Source organism: Scyliorhinus torazame, chromosome 3 (genome assembly GCF_047496885.1).
Source record: "Scyliorhinus torazame isolate Kashiwa2021f chromosome 3, sScyTor2.1, whole genome shotgun sequence".
NCBI classification, from domain to species: Eukaryota; Metazoa; Chordata; class Chondrichthyes; order Carcharhiniformes; family Scyliorhinidae; genus Scyliorhinus; species Scyliorhinus torazame.
The window spans coordinates 202,802,262-202,819,097 of NC_092709.1; the positions used below are offsets into that span (position 1 = coordinate 202,802,262).

Here is a 16,836-nt window from a genome sequence, read left to right on the forward strand (position 1 = left end):
AGGAATAAGCCATTCGGCCCTTCGAGCCTGCACCACCATTCAATATGATCATGGCTGATCATGCAAATTCAGTATCCCACTCCCGCGTTCTCTCCATACCCCTTAATCCCTTTAGCTGCAAGAACCACGTCCAGCTCCCTCTTGAATATATCCAAATAACTGGACCCAACAGCTTTCTGTGGTAGAGACTTCCACAAGTTCATAACTCTCTGAGAGAAGAGGTTCTTCCTCATCTCAGTCCTGAATGGCTTATCACTTAGTCTTAGGCTGTGACCCCTGGTTCTGGATGTCCCCAACATCGGGAACTTTCTTCCTGCATCTCTTCTGTCCAGTTCAATCAGGATTTTATGTGTTTCCATGAGATCCCCTATCATTCTTCTAAACTCCAGTGAGTACAAGCCCAGTCGATCCAGTCTTTCTTCATATGTCACTCCTGCCATCCCAGGAATTAGCCTGGTGAACCTTCACTGGACACCCTCAATAGCAAGAATGTCCTTCCTCAAACTAGGAGACCAAAACTGCACAGAATACTTGGGGTGTGGCCTCACCAAGGGCCTGTACAATTGCAGCAAGACATCCCCACTCCTGTACTTAATTTGTCTTGCGATGAAGGCCAGCATGTCATTAGACTTCCTCACCGCCTGCTGTACCTGCATGCCAGCCTTCAGTGACTGTTCCACCATGACACTCAGGTCTTGTTGAACTTTCCCTTTTCTTAAACTGCCACCATTCAGATAATAATCTGCCTTCCTGTTTTTGCCACCAAAGTGGCTAACCTCCCACTTACCCACATTATATTGCATTTGCCAAGTATTTGCCCACTCAGCCAGCCTGACCAAGTTATCCTGCAGCCTCTTTGCATCCTCCTCACAGCACACACTGCCACCCAGCTCAGTGTCATCTGCAAATTTGGAGATATTGCAGGCAATTCCTTCATCCAAATCATTAATGTATATTGTGAACCGCTGGGGTCCCAGCACTGAACCCTGCAGTACCCCACTAGTCACTGCCATAGGTCATTCTGAAAATGACCTGTTTATTGCTACTCTCTGCTTCCTGTCTGCCAACCAGTTCTCTATCTACATTAATACATTACCCCTAATACCATGGGTTTTAATTTTTCTCACTAATCTTCTGCGTGGGACCTTGTTGAAAGCCTTTTGAAAGCCCAGATACACAACATCCACTGGTTCGTTCTTGTCCACTCTACTGGTCACATCCTCAAATAATTCCAGAAAATCTGTCAAGCATAATTTCCCTTTAGTAAATCCATGCTGACTTGGACTGATCCTGTCCCCACTTTCCAAATGCTCAGTTATTTCATCCTTCATAATTTACTCCAGCATTTTCCCCACCACCAATGTCAGGCTAACCGGTCTATAATACCCCATTTTCTCTCTTCCTCCTTTTTTAAAAAGTATGGTTACATTAGCTACCCTCCAATCCATTGGAACTCTTCCAGAGTCTATAGAATGCGTCCACTATTTCTAGGGCCACTTCCTTAAGTACTCTGGGATGCAGAGCGTCAGGCCCTGGGGTCTTATCAGGTTTTAATCTCATCAATTCCCCAATACAATTTCCTGAATAATAAGGATTTCCTTCAGTTCCTCCTTTGTGCTAGACCCTCCGTCACCTAGTATTTCCGGAAGGTTATTTGTGTCCTCCTTAGTGAAGACAGATCCAAAGTAATTGTTCAACTGGTCTGCCATCTCTTTGTTGGCCATCATGAATTCATCTGATTCTAACTCTAAGGGACGTACATTTGTCTTCACCAGTCTTTTTCTCTTCACATATCTATAGAAGCTTCTGCAGTCAGTTTTTATGTTTTCTGCAACCTTACTCTCATATTTTATTTTCTCCTTCTGAATTAAACCCTTTGTCCTCCTCTGCTGAATTTTGAATTTCGCCCAGTCCCCAGGCTTGCTGCTTTTTCTGGCTAATCTATTTGCCTCCTCTTTGGCTTGAACATTATTCCTGATTTCCCTTGTTAGCCATGGTTGAGCCACCTTCCCCGTCTTATTCTCGCGCCAGACATGGATGTACAATTGTTGAAGTTAAACGATAACGTTCCTGTGGGTCGTTTACGGTTTTTAATTATTTGTAAGCGGTTAAATCTAAACAAACAAAAGCTTAGAATTTGTAAAATTACTACTTTTATTTGCACAGGTCGCAATTTCATACCAGTTACTGAGGGGAAGGGGAAGGATAGAAAACTGTCTGCAATGGTGCTTGATACATAATGAAAAAAGACAGGCTTCGAGTGCACCGTTCATTCGTATTTTTAGGTTTCAATGTCAGTGTTGAAACTTTCAATCTGAGTGAACGCAAGATTATAGTAAATAGTTCGTTGCATCAGAGTTTATGCACATAATTAAAGCAATTGCAGTAGTGAGTGCTGATTATGCCGTGCAGTTGTTGTAACATTGGGGACAGGCAGGTGAATGCAATCTGTTCAACTGCAGACTGTGTCCAGATGTAGGCTGTGTGCAGCTGCAAACCCTCCCAGTAGCTGACTCTGTCCAGATTCTACCTAGTATGCAGAAGCTGTTCCTTTGCAGTCTCTGTGATGTTGCACACTCTGCAGTCCCTGTGCTGTTGCACATTCTGCAGTCCCTGTGCTGTTGCACACTCTGCAGTCGCTGTGCTGTTGCACACTCTACAGTCCCTGTGCTGTTGCACACTCTGCAGTCGCTGTGCTGTTGCACACTCTGCAGGGTTGCACACACTGCAGTCTCTGTGCTGTTGCACAATCTGCAGTCCCTGTGCTGTTGCACACTTTGCAGTCCCTGTGCTGTTGCACACTCTGCAGTCTCTGCTGTTGCACACTCTGCAGTCCCTGTGCTGTTGCACACTCTGCAGTCGCTGTGCTGTTGCACACTCTGCAGGGTTGCACACACTGCAGTCTCTGTGCTGTTGCACACTCTGCAGTCCCTGTGCTGTTGCACATTCTGCAGTCTCTGTGCTGTTGCACAATCTGCAGTCCCTGTGCTGTTGCACACTTTGCAGTCCCTGTGCTGTTGCACACTCTGCAGTCTCTGCTGTTGCACACTCTGCAGCCCCTGTGCTGTTGCACACTCTGCACTCTTGCACACTGCCATCTCTGTGCTGTTGCACACTGCAGTTCTGTGAGGTTGCATACTTTGCAGTCTCTGCTGTTGCACACTCTGCAGTCTCTGTACTCTTGCACACTCTGCCGTCTCTGTACTCTGCAGGGTTACACACTCTGCAGTCCCTGTGCAGTTGCACACTCACTCTGCCCGGAGATGCCGAGCTACTGGAAACAACTCAGGTAAAAATGAAGATCTTTGCTCCAAGTATCCAATCAGCAAAGTCCGCAGTGACCAATGAGAGAGCGCGAGCAGGTTTGTTATAAAAGGTCGCAGAACGGACAGCGCGGTTGCCGAGAGAGGGGGGGAATCTGATTTGAGTCAGCGGAGGGCAGAGTAAACCCCGGCTGCACACCGAGGGAAGGCTGAGTCACTCCCGGCTGCACAGTGAGGGAGGGCAGAGTCACTGAGTCAGTCCCGGCTGCACAGTGAGAGAGGGCAGAGTCACTCGCTGCTGCACAGTGAGGGAGGGCAGAGTCACTCGCTGCTGCACACCGAGGGAGGGCAGAGTCACTGAGCCAGTCCCGGCTGCACAGTGAGAGAGGGCAGAGTCACTCGCTGCTGCACAGTGAGGGAGGGCAGAGTCACTGAGTCAGTCCCGGCTGCACAGTGAGGGAGGGCAGAGTCACTCGCTGCTGCACAGTGAGAGAGGGCAGAGTCACTGAGTCAGTCCCGGCTGCACAGTGAGGGAGGGCAGAGTCACTGAGCCAGTCCCGGCTGCACAGTGAGGGAGGGCAGAGTCACTCGCTGCTGCACAGTGAGAGAGGGCAGAGTCACTGAGTCAGTCCCGGCTGCACAGTGAGGGAGGGCAGAGTCACTGAGCCAGTCCCGGCTGCACAGTGAGGGAGGGCAGAGTCACTCGCTGCTGCACAGTGAGAGAGGGCAGAGTCACTGAGCCAGTCCCGGCTGCACAGTGAGGGAGGGCAGAGTCACTCGCTGCTGCACAGTGAGAGAGGGCAGAGTCACTGAGTCAGTCCCGGCTGCACAGTGAGGGAGGGCAGAGTCACTGAGCCAGTCCCGGCTGCACAGTGAGGGAGGGCAGAGTCACTCGCTGCTGCACAGTGAGAGAGGGCAGAGTCACTGAGCCAGTCCCGGCTGCACAGTGAGAGAGGGCAGAGTCACTGAGCCAGTCCCGGCTGCACAGTGAGAGAGGGCAGAGTCACTCGCTGCTGCACAGTGAGAGAGGGCAGAGTCACTGAGCCAGTCCCGGCTGCACAGTGAGAGAGGGCAGAGTCACTGAGCCAGTCCCGGCTGCACAGTGAGAGAGGGCAGAGTCACTCGCTGCTGCACAGTGAGAGAGGGCAGAGTCACTGAGCCAGTCCCGGCTGCACAGTGAGAGAGGGCAGAGTCACTGAGCCAGTCCCGGCTGCACAGTGAGAGAGGGCAGAGTCACTGAGCCAGTCCCGGCTGCAGCACTCCTTCCAGCCCTCCCGCAGAGCTTTGCTCCCTCCTGTCCTGTCGCACCACCATCGCTGCTGTTTGACATGCGCCTGATTCAGAACATGTCGACGATCCAGGAGTACGGACCTGCGGAATATACCTCCAACAACCGGGTCATCAAGATCGCGGTGATCGGTGGCAGCGCCGTGGGTAAAACCGGTAAGAAAACGGGGCTGCAGACTGCGAGTGGCGCCGGGGGCGCTTCAATGTGCTTGGTGGATTGGGACTCACCCCAGGGATGTGCCAGACACATTTGCTGCTCCCACTGTTTGTCTGGGCAGTCGGCTAGACCAATCTTTGAAGTATGTTTGGAGAGGTGCTCTCATTTTGTCTTCAAGAAAGTTTCTGCCCCCCAACGCGGCGAAAAGGGTTACTGACAAATGGGAATAAAGTCCGAGTTTTGTTTTGCTTTGAGGGATAGCGGTCTGGAGAAACACTTGTTGACAGCTGCAGCTCTGAGTCGTCTCCCCCTACCCCCGCTGTGAAATGACGGGCTGGGGTCTTTATCCTTTGACGAACAGCTTCATATTGACGTTTGTTTCTTTTCTCTCTCTCAGCTTTGGTGGTACGATTTCTAACCAGAAGATTCATCGGAGACTATGAAAGAAATGCAGGTAAGCGTTGTGTTGTTCCCCAGCCTTTTGAAAACATTTAATGCCTTATTCACAGCTTCCTCCTTTTGTCTGCATAGAAATTAAAATTGGACAGATCAAGCAAGTAATTTTGGAGTTTTGTTTCTAAACTGCTAATCTTGTATCTTCAGGTACTTTATACTCCAGACAAGTTCAAGTAGATAGAGAACAACTTGCACTACAAGTTCAAGACACACCAGGAGTCCAGGTGAGATTTTCTTTCCCTGCCTCTTTTCACCCTCTCAATTATACTTCAAGTAGAAACCTCATGGGGAGGAGAAGCCGTACACAAACAAATGTTCTCCTCATCAGATTATTCACTTTAATGTACTTGGGCTCTTGCTTTTTAAAAAAAAAACTTAGATTTTTAGTGGTTATTGGATTAGGTGCTGCCCAATTCTTGCCTGCTCACTGCACACAGCCAACTTTGCTGGTAGCCCATGAATTTGCCTATTTGGAGGCTGAGGCAAGCCAAGCAGAACAAGACTGTTCTGAATATCCCCCTGAGTTTGCTGATTTCAGCCAAGCCAGCAGTTGGTACCCCAGGTTAGGGGAATAATAGTCAGGATTCCAGTGACACCCTGTTTAAAATTGTTTGCTTTGCCAGTTGTGATCCCAGGCTAAACAACATTCTGGCACTTGATGCTGAGGATTATTTGTGAACTATCACTTTGGGGAGGTATCATAGGCTGCCTGTGGCACTTGGAGCGGAGTCAGGACAAAAAATGCTAAATTTATCAGAGAGATGGAGCAGGAGCGAACTGTATGTAGTAGAGTTTGTTTTCATTCTGCTATCCCAGCAGGTTAGCTAGACAATCGTGTCAATAACTAGCTTTGAAAGGAGTTTCCCCAAGTACAAACTAGTCAGTAAAAAAAAAAAAATGCAGCATTTCACTAGCCTATGGGGTTTGAGGCACTGCTTTGTTATCCAAACATTAAACTGCCTTTGTTCAGAAGGTCTTTGACCTGAAATGTTAATGGTTGTCTTCACAGATGCTGTCAGACCTGTTGAGTAGTTCCAACATTTTTTGTTATTTCAGAATCCCAACAGCCGTAGTATTTTGATTTTGGTTAAACTAATAGCTCCTATTAAGCTGGCATAATAACATGGGCTGTTATGTGGACCACAAGACTTAGCCCTTAACATTGCTGAAGATTCATTGTACAGCAAGAGTCCATCCGTTTTAATGGCCATTTCCATTCTTAAATTGGTGGTGGGGGAGCACTTAACAGTTGTGATACAGGAGACATTCTGTACTATTCCTATTGACTTTTTACTTAGTAAATAGTGCTGCTTGAACAGACATTTCAGAAGGCAGAAAATCCCTTGTTGCTGAACCAGTTGGTGTGCTTTAGCAGATGTAGCCACATTCCTGAAGCACTGTAACACTACCATTGTCCAAACTGTGAGAAGTTCTATAGTTTCACGGTCCATTAATCTGCATTCTGTGGTAAGCTGTTGGACACATGTCAAGTTGATGTGTTTCATCTTACTACAGTTAAATCCAGAACAGGAATACCAGCTTCTTGTTAGTACTTCAAATAAGATGATTACTTGAATACATGTGCTGTACGTAGAATTAAGAATTATATGCTGCTCCGAAAAGCCTAGAATTTCTTTGTCTAAATGTGACACATTTGTACCAATGATTTATGAACAATTGAGTATTGCATAGAGGAATGAGGCTGCTTCCCCAGTTGCCTGAGTTTTGCTTTTCTGATGTAGTGTTTCACAAACTGGCTCTTTCCAAACACTCACCTACCAACTCCATTCCAAAACTGAAAACCTTTGTTAGCAGCAAAAATTATTTTAGTGCTCCAACTTGTGTTTCTGTAACTATAGTTCTGGTGTGAAGGCTCAGCAGAACTAATGTACTCAATTTGGAATCTATTCACTCCCAACTGATTCTTCTGAGTGCAGGGTGTAAGGTTGAGTCACAAATGCCCCTATATGGATAGGGGCAGAATTCAAACAATCCTCCTCCACTAAATATAAAATCTATTCTGAAGTTCCACATAAAGCCTAGTATTTACATTCCCATTTGGATGGGGTACATCCAACAAATGTTTATTTGTTCAAATAAACAAATTAATATTCAGCAAATTTAACTCTTCTATATATTGTGGAATGATTCTTTATTTCCATAGACCTCTAATTTGTTAATAATCCATTCTGACATTCACCCAGTTTAAGTTGTCATGATAGTTCCTATATTTCTTCTCCACACTCCTCTGTAACTCTATCATGGGCTGTTTATGTACTCTTTAAGCTTGCCAGGTGGGGATTTCCTCCCACTTCACCCCATCGAAGGAGAACAATGCTGCAGTCTCACACACCTTTGCTTTCCAGGACCATTGAATCTGAAGAACTTTTCCAGCTTTGCACTTTACCATACTCAACCCAAGTGCTCTTCCTTTGTTCTCCCACTGAGACCTGTCCCAGGTTCTCCAGCCTCCCCACTCCTCAAGCTAGGATAACTCTCTTGCTTGCCGGGTGATATTGGTCTCTGGGAGGTCCTTCATATTTGGAATGCCCTTTCGATGACTAACACAGAACTTTAATGAGGGAGAGCATCGATTAAAAATCCTGTGTTTCTGGAAAAGGGTGGGTCTGCTGTAACATTACAGATTTTTAGCTGTTTGCCACTCAAGTTTATTTTAAAACCTTATCAGTCCATTTAGCCTACTTGAGACGAGAACATTATTTATACAGATAGCCTGGACTTGAGGTTGCTGAACCGATCAAATGAAATATTGAATTCAAACTAAGTGGGCTGAATTCGTACCTTCCTCCGCTAATCTATATTTGGTTCATCAAGTATTTCAGTCATTTTCACTCCTGAAGTGGGAAACAGGTTGGTTCAATAATTGTACTGCCTGGTGCTACTTTGCTGAAGTACAACACTTTGTGCTTTTCGCAGCCATACAGCTGAATAAACATAGCCATGCCATAGTAAAGCCATTATGTAGCTCGGACAAAACCAACTGATCTAGAAATACAGAACAAATTATTATAACTGTTTTGTATCTGAGCTTTGCCCTCGTCTGCAAACTAAACTTTTGATAATATTTAAACTAGATAGAAACCAATGGCATTTTCATTCGTTAGATTTTGCTTACAATATTATTGATGCTATTTTACTGCTTTTCACTTTGTGGATTTTGGATTCAAAAGTTTATCTAATCAAGGTAAATGTCTTTAATAGATATTTCTGTTTCTAGATAAGCGGACCAGGTCTGAGTTGCAATGACCTACTTAACAGATCCATACAATGGGCTGATGCAATTGTATTGGTTTATTCGATCACCGACTACAAAAGTTATGAACTCATCAGTCACCTTCACCAACATGTCTGCCGTGTGCATCCTGAGAGTAGGGTTCCTGTCATCATTGTAGGAAACAAGGCCGACCTCCTTCATGCCAAACAAGTGGAACCTCACCATGGCCTCCAGTTAGCAAACATACTAGGATGCACCTTCTATGAGGTATCTGCCAGTGAAAACTATAATGATGTGTACAATGCTTTTCATGTGCTTTGCAAAGAGATCAGTAAACAACAAATGAGCAGCAATGTTGAAAAGAGAAAAACATCTATTATGCCTAGGCCAAAATCACCAAACATGCTGGATTTGAGGAGGCGGTTCAAGCAAGCTCTTTCTGCCAAAGTACGGACTGCAACATCTGTCTGAGGTGGCAGCTGAAGCTGTTGGTATTCTAAAAGAATGAGGCTTTTCATCATTGTCGACATTTAAAGATTGGGACAAGTCAAACCGAGCATAAGAAGATCTGGAAAGTCAACACTACAATCCGAAGCTGTACGTGTCTAGTGTAGTGGACCCATGTATTCCATCATCTGCGCACTTGATCATTGCCCAGCTAGTGATTTTAAGAATTAATACTTAATCAACATTTGCTATTTAAGTCTATGTTGGAAGCAGACCTCTGAACTGCCAGAAATGTCTGAGCTCCCTTTTGGGGGCCTCAGAAGGTTGTTAGTACAGTTTTTGTACAATGATTCTGAAATTGTGCATCAATGATGGATAACTCATTGGAACAAAACTGAATTTGTTAAAACAGTACCCGTTTTATTTTTGCTTGTGGAAACTCTCCTATTATTGTATTTGTCAGTTTAACTGTTCAGTGTGTGCACCGATTGCTTTACCCATTTTACAGTAAAATGACATTCATTTTTTTTACCTGCTGGAATGTACAGCTGATCCCATTCTTCAAGCGGGGAGTGCATGGCAGGAAGCACGGGTGCACACCTGATATTGTATTTCTTAGGAGCTGCTCTGCACTGAAAGCAGTGTGGAGCATTGAATCACTCACCTGGTCACTTCTGCTGAATTACAAATCTAACTGCTTTGCAAGTAGTTCAATATGCTGGATATAGCCGTGGTATTTGCAGATTTTCAATGAGCTAGCTTTCTGTTTTAAATAAATACAACTGTTACATTGGCCATACTGCTCCATTTGCATTCCATTCTAGTAAGTGGGAGTCAAACCGGACCTCCGTGCCCTCCTCTAAAACTATTTAAGATCTTCTGACCTTCACATTCCCCCTTCCCACCCAGCAATCTTGATTGTGTAAAGAAAATATAGCATGATGGCCTGCAGTTGAATTCCCTGCCATCACTCCATGACATAAGACCACAAGAATTCAATTGAAGCTTGTTAAATAAAACCAGGCATATACTGTCCGGATAGCTATTCCAAACTGAGCATTGACATCTGACCCCTGCGTTAAGTGGGAAAACTTTGCTCGTGCTAAGTGCACAGGATGGAAGCCAGCTTCGAAATGCACTTTATGAAAGCCACTTGTGCTTTAGCTTTAATCTGTTTACAGCGATGATTCCTCTCAAGAGGACAATGCATTTTCCAATATTTTGGCAAATAAATATTTGAACTAAGTATGCTGTTTTTTGGAAGACTTGATTATTTACTTTCTCGGATGTATATCTTGTCTTTATCAAACCCGGGCATGTGTTTATTGTCACTCTGGAAGTCCACATACTGAAGTGGTTTGTTTTACCACTTCTCATTATTTTAGTCCTTGTAATACCTACTGGGTTCCAAACATGCTTTGATGGCAAAGCACTTTATCCATATCCAATCTAACAATTGCAATTTTCCACTAACTCCATGTTTGCCATGCCCTTTTTGCACAAAGAGCCACAAAATTGTTCTGTTGGGGCTTGCGTTAGTCTAGGGTTCTCAATCATTGGTCTATGCCGAAACATACTGCCACTTACTTCAACTATGCAATGTCATATATACACTTTTTTTTAATTTAAGGAAGATACATTCCATTAAATTAAAGTGTTTTGTCAAAGTAGGAGTGATGAGCGGGCTCCAAATGAATAAGCCTTTCAAATGTAACTGTTTATGTATTCCACTATTAGGCTAAATCTATCGTCACCAAATGAAAGTTGATCGCATCCAGTTGTATTTATAATTGTGGACTAGCTCAATCTGTGACTATAATAGTAATCTGAAAGACTCACTCAACAGTGTATAAATTATCACTGCTATTGGTCATTTAAAATCAGGCATACATAGGATTCTAAACTATGTTTAAAAAGATAGAGAACCTCAAGTTCCTGGACTTCGTTTAATCTAATTTGGGGAAAATCAAGAATATGGTTACTTTACCATGTGAAATGTAATTATGGCTTAGGATCCTTTTAAAACACACTTGTGTAGAACCTGGGGTCCCAATTGAACACTTTCTTTTGGGTTTTGCCACTCATATTAATGAGTTTGGGCACAGTACAGTATTGTACAATATTCAAAGATGTTTATGGTGTGCAAAAAAAAAAGAACTAAATCATAATTAGCTCTTTTGGTTTCCTTCCTTTCCTCCATTTCAGTATGCTCTTTCCCATTCTTTGACAAAAATAACATTTGTTGTGATGTATTTAATAGAAGATTGTGTAATTCTGAATGCTTACCTTTTCAGAAGAAGCAGTAGACTTTGTTGTGCACTAGCTTTTATGTCTGTCTGATAATGCAGCCATTTCAAACTTCAGTTTGTAAATTTTACTTTTTCTACCTTCAGTGTTTCCATTTCCTGTCCGTGTTAACTCTGATGGAATATGTATGGGGGTTTTCTAGGTGCTAATTGCTATTTACTTTGTCAGATGGTCATTGTGTAAAGGTTCAATAGTAAAGGCTAGCCAAGCTCCATTACAGGTGAACTTCCACCAGTGGTTGTTAATTGAGTGGAGACCCTTGTTTTCATCCCTAAACCTCTCTGTTCGGCTGAGAGTATTACAGCAACTTGTACCAGTTTCTCCAGCTATAGTGGGACTTTTGTGGTCTGAGTGGCTTAGTTATTTGATGGATTAATTTAATTGTTGGGGAAGGAGTCATCTAACATGCCAGCTTCTAGGTTATTAATTGAAAATTGTTTAATTCAAATGACCTGATCTTTTAGCATCAATTTCCTCATGTTGCTTAATTCAAGATCTTAATTCCAATGTTTTAATGTAAAAATTAGTCAAACGGAACAGAAGATTTTGTCAATATAAAGGAGTTTAAAATGATACGAAAAGGGACCATAAGTAAGAAAGACCTTGCAGACCAACCTCATGGGAATTTGTGGAGTTTGGGGGCGGGATTCTCCACTCCCGCGCCGTCGAGGTTCACGACGGCGCGAAACGGCCCCGGTCCCGACCAATTCAGGCCCTGACAATGGGCCAGGATCGGTGTCGCGTCATCTACACGCGCCAGGCCTTGTCACCCGCGTAAAAGCGGCGCCGCATAGATGACACAGCCAGCGCCGCATAACGGGCGTCATGCGCGGGTTGGCCGGCGCCAACCCACGCATGCGTGGTTGCCGTCCTCTCAAGTCCGCCCCGCAAGAAGATGGCGGATGGATCTTGCGGGGCCACAGAAGGAAGGAGGTCCTCCTTCAGAGAGGACGGCCCGACGATCTGGGCACCGATCGCGGGCCACCCCACATCTGAGGTACCCCCCGGTGTATGATCCCCCCCCCGCAGGTCGCCCCCTCAGCGTTCACGCACCGCTCACGACTGCAGCGACCAGGTGTGGACGGCGCCGGGGGGAACCCGCCGTTTTGGCCTGGCCGCTCGGCCCATCCGGGCCTCAGAATAGCGGGGATGCCGTAAAATCGCCATTTTTGGTGTCTCCGGCGATTCTCCGGCCTGCGAAACTCGACCGGGCCGTTCCCGCCGCTTGGGAGAATCGCGGGAGGGCGTCGGACCGGCGTCCCCGGAAATTTTGGAGGCCCAGGCGATTCTCCCAACCGGCGTGGGAATGGAAAAAGACAATTAAAAGGAAGATAGCTGTGATTGTCAATAAGCTTCATTTCTTTGTGTGATCATACAAGATTGCTGACGCTTTTCAACGTTGTTACTGAAGTTTATTAAGAAATAGTTTTCAGTACAGGAAAATTCTGCACCTGTAGAATTGCTGACAATATAAACCTGTGTTACTTTTAAGAGAACACATTTTCAATGTTGTACACAACACCGCACAATTAAGTTTAATTCCTAAATAAATCCATTTGAGGGTCATGTTTCTGTGGAGAGATTAGAAAAGCTGCAGTCACTGATATAGAAAAGAAAAACCAGGATTTGGGAGTTGCAACAGCTTGGAGAATCACATACTCTCTAAAAGATGAATTGTAGATTGAGTGGGCTTCAGTTTACACATACACCGATGCACAACAGACAGCCATTTAACCACCTCTTGTATTTATACTGTTTGGGCATTAGTTATCTGCTGTTCCCTTGAATGCTGTCGTTTGCACCAGGATAGTTCAAGTTTCTGGTCAGCAACAATGTCATCGTTACACTCCAATATCAGGATGCAGTCTGTCGGTTGCACAGATGAGTTGTGTTACATCAAGTGGATTTAATAGTCTGGTAGCCAATACAATTACCTACAAAGAATAAAAAGTTTTTAAAAAGTTATCTCCGAATTTGACCACAGGAGTATGACAATAAAGAAGAACAATTGCTTACCGTACAAATTTGAGTAAACAATACCCCTGAATAATACTGGCATTATTATTTAACTCTGTTCCTAATTCGATCCTGATTATGTTGAGTAAATTGATCTCAGCCTGGCTAGTGGTAGGAGTGCTACAAACTAAAATACCCTTGGGGTTAAGGATGGGAAAGTGAATGAGGGTTTCTGCATCTGATTGCTATACTGGAAGTGAATACATGTAAGGACGGAATGGGGGTGGGACGCAGCCGGTAGATCCCAGGAGAGGCCTCCCCATGATGCCCGTCAGCCGTTGCGCCTGGCGAGATCTAACCAGATCTCATGATCCGCAGCCCTGCCTACAATAGGCGGGACCCAGTCTCCCAGCAGTAAGTGAGTTTAAGAACCCATTTAGCTGTGCTGATGCCAGATCGATTGGCCACCCGGCACCTAGCAGCCCCACAAACAGGGACCAGACAAAATGGGGGGAGGGGGGTTCCCAGGCAATTGGAGACCCCCGGGGTGGTCGGTGTATGGGCAGGGTGGCACCCTGGCACTGCTGGTGCACCTGGGCTTGGTGGCATTGCCAGCCTGGCACCCCAGCAGTGCCATCCAGATGCCAGCCTGCCACTGCCAGGGTGCCCAGGCTGGCATTTTGTCGGTGCCGGAGATCGGGCCTGGGGGTGCCCTGCCCATGTGAGATGGGTCCCAATCTCTTACTGCACTGAGGAGCTCAGTGCAGGAAATGACTAGGGAGCGTTCCTCGTCGAGGCACTAAAAACAAAAGTGTGCTGTTAGATAGTGGGGTTGTTCCCAGCACTACAGATCGTGTCCAGAGTTTTGTGAAAGGGATATTCTTGCCAATTCAGTAAATGTTTAACTTTACATGCTGTGGGGCAGTAGGGTGGCGCAGTGGGTTAGCTCTGCTGCGAGGCGCGAGGTCCCAGGTTCGATCCCGGCTCTGGGTCACTGTCCGTGTGGAGTTTGCACATTCTCCCCGTGTTTGCGTGGGTTTCGCCCCCACAACCCAAAGATGTGCCGGGTAGGTGGATTGGCCAGGCTAAATTGCCCCTTAATTGGAAAAAATGAATTGGGTACTCTAAATTTGTAAAAAGAAAAATAACTTTACGTGCTGTGATCATCAAAACGAATCAAATATTTCCTTAAGTTTAATAAATAATTATTCTTAAACTAATCTAAGTTATAAAATACTTTCACACGCATTCGGAAGTTCACACACACAGATATTGATTGCAGAGTGTGAAGAATAGATTAATCAAATTTGGGTCCAGAGAAATAAAAGGGGTATACAGTGTGTGGCTGGGTGATTCGACTACCTTCAGGCTGAAGAAGATGGTATTGTGATTTTTCCTTGTTGGTCCCAATTATCATAGAATTTACAGTGCAGAAGGAGGCCATTCGGCCCATCGAGTCTGCACCGGCTCTTGGAAAGAGCACCCTACCCAAGGTCAACACCTCCACCCTATTCCCATAACCCAGTAACCCCACCCAACACTAAAGGCAATTTTGGACACTAAGGGCAATTTATCATATCTTTGGACTGTGGGAGGAAACCGGAGCACCCGGAGGAAACCCACGCACACACGGGGAGGATGTGCAGACTCCGCACAGACAGTGACCCAAGCCGGAATCGAACCTGGGACCCTGGAGCTGTGAAGCAATTGTGCTATCCACAATGCTACCGTGCTGCCCTTAAATGCTTCCGATTTAAAGATGTAGACAGCTGTTTTAGCTATTCTCCAGGTGATGATAGTGCTGGGTTGCTTTCTTTCGGTAGCACAGTTGCTTCACAGCGCCAGGGACCAGGCCTGAGTCACTGTCTGTGCGGAGTCTGCACGTTCTCACCTTGTCAGCGTGGCTTTGCTCCGGTTTCCCCTCTCAAGTCCCAAAAGATATGCTATAAGGTGAATTGGACATTCTGAATTCTCCCTCTGTACCCGAACAGCTGCCGGAGTGTATCGACTAGGGGCTTTTCACAGTAACTTCACTGCAGTGTTAATGTAAGCTTTATTTGTAATAAAGATTATTATTTTTAAAAATCTGTCGTCATCAGGATCATGGTCAGCAAACAGAGATTTAAGCTTGCACAGTGGATTCGACAGAGCAGCAGAAAGGTGGAACCCCACTTGGATCTTCTCGTCAGCTTCTCAGCTGCTTGTTCTCTTGTTGCAGAGAAAGCAGAGGTTTAAAAACACAGGGAGGGCCTGTCACATGACCACCATCCAGAGATTCAAACATGGTTCGAACTAGTGCATTTCCCCATGTAACTTAATCCGTTCATGTCTGGAAATCCTCTCTCAGCCGATGTATTACTGTTCAAGTGATGGGATTTACAATCTTCCCACTGCAGTTTAATGAGTTCTTGTATGGGAACCCCCTGTTGAATTTCCCTGGTGAATGTCTTGATGCCTTTCTGATGGGGACAGGATATGTGCAACACTCACATTGTCCAGAGACCATTGTCCTTGATGGGTCTTTGAAGACATGTCTCCACCTCAATGGATTGGAATGTGGAAAGCTCAGTGATGCAAATTGGGTAGCCATCTTTGTTGCAAGATCAAGACACACTTTTAGTCTGTGTTACCAAAAATCTATTTTAAAAGTTCAGTTAGATTTTAAAAATCAATGTTTGACATAAAGCATGTTTTTGTTCGTGTCAGTTCTTATTACAGTGAAAGGACATACATTCAAGAGGCCAAAAAAGGGAAAGAACATTCCAGTTCCTGAAAATTAATTCCCAAGTTTTTAGAATTTCTAATTATTTTCAATAAGTGAAATGTAGGCAACTGATGCATTAACTATCACATGAGGAAGTAAACCAGCCCTTATGGCACAGATTTTGTGTGATCAGAATGATGCTCAACCAATTGTAAAAACTGATTTCAGGAGAACAATTTACAGATTGATGTTATTCAAATTATTTCTTGGTATCTTGCCTGAAGACATCCCTGAGTAAAACAGAGAAATGTTGGTACGCAACATCTGAACTTGTCAATTTCAAATGGGTAACACTTTGCAACACTGACTGCTCTTCAAAGCCAAAAAATATTATCTGCCTTTTCAGTTCACATTCCATGACAAGTCTTTTGGTGAGTCTCCAAGACAGTTAACATTACCTGTTATGTGCATGGTAGCACAGTTGCTTCACAGCTCCACGGTCCCTGGTTCAATTCCCGGCTTGGATCACTGTCTGTGCTGAGTCTGCACATTCTCCCAGTGTCTGCGTGGGTTTCCTCCGGGTGCTCCGGTTTCCTCCCACAGTCCAAAGATGTGCAGGTTAGGTGGATTGGACATGATAAATTGTCCTTCGTGTCCAAAAACGGTGAGGTGGGGTTACCGAGTTATGGGGATGGGATAGGCTTTCCGAGGGCCGGTGCAGACTCAATGGGCCAAAGGGCCTCCTTTTTCACTGTAAATTCTATGATTAGTGGCTCTCTTTGTAAACATGCATCTTTCTAGTGATCTCTTATAGAGCTGCTTGCTTCAGTGGTAAATCGGGAGACTCAATTGTTGTAGAGAAATGTACGAGGAACGTTTGGATGCAGAGGAAACTCCGATGGTGGAGCTTAAGGGCAAGTGGGAGGACGAGCTGGGAGTACAAGCTAGGAGGAGAGATAGAGGCGGGTCTGTGGGTGGATGGCCTAAGCAGGGTTAATAGATCCTCATCATGTGCCAGGCTTAG

At 45.1% G+C, this 16,836-nt stretch overlaps 2 protein-coding genes across 2 annotated transcripts in view; one reads left to right on the forward strand and one right to left on the reverse strand.

Annotated features, from left to right (window-relative positions):
* The first annotated feature begins 3,393 nt into the window (after positions 1-3,393).
* rasl11b (RAS-like, family 11, member B) lies at positions 3,394-10,091 on the forward strand. Its single transcript, XM_072496761.1, has 4 exons — positions 3,394-4,706; positions 5,105-5,161; positions 5,311-5,387; positions 8,402-10,091. The coding sequence occupies exons 1-4, from the start codon at positions 4,592-4,594 to the stop codon at positions 8,867-8,869; spliced, it is 717 nt and encodes a 238-aa protein (XP_072352862.1). The 5' UTR covers positions 3,394-4,591; the 3' UTR covers positions 8,870-10,091.
* A 2,451-nt stretch (positions 10,092-12,542) lies between these two features.
* scfd2 (sec1 family domain containing 2) overlaps positions 12,543-16,836 on the reverse strand; it is a 512,739-nt gene continuing 508,445 nt past the window's right edge. The window contains exon 9 of the mRNA XM_072496760.1: positions 12,543-13,086. Coding sequence (XP_072352861.1) covers positions 12,994-13,086 — 93 coding nt within the window. The 3' untranslated portion in view covers positions 12,543-12,993. The remainder of the gene's footprint in view (positions 13,087-16,836) is intronic.

What these genes read in the sequence shown, in the direction of transcription:
- rasl11b (XM_072496761.1), top strand. Translation starts at nt 4,592, where the DNA reads ATGCGCCTGATTCAGAACATGTCGACGATCCAGGAGTACGGACCTGCG. An exon ending in CAGCGCCGTGGGTAAAACCG is followed by an intron (nt 4,707 to 5,104) that starts GTAAGAAAACGG and finishes TCTCTCTCTCAG; the next exon opens with CTTTGGTGGTACGATTTCTA. An exon ending in AAGACACACCAGGAGTCCAG is followed by an intron (nt 5,388 to 8,401) that starts GTGAGATTTTCT and finishes TTCTGTTTCTAG; the next exon opens with ATAAGCGGACCAGGTCTGAG.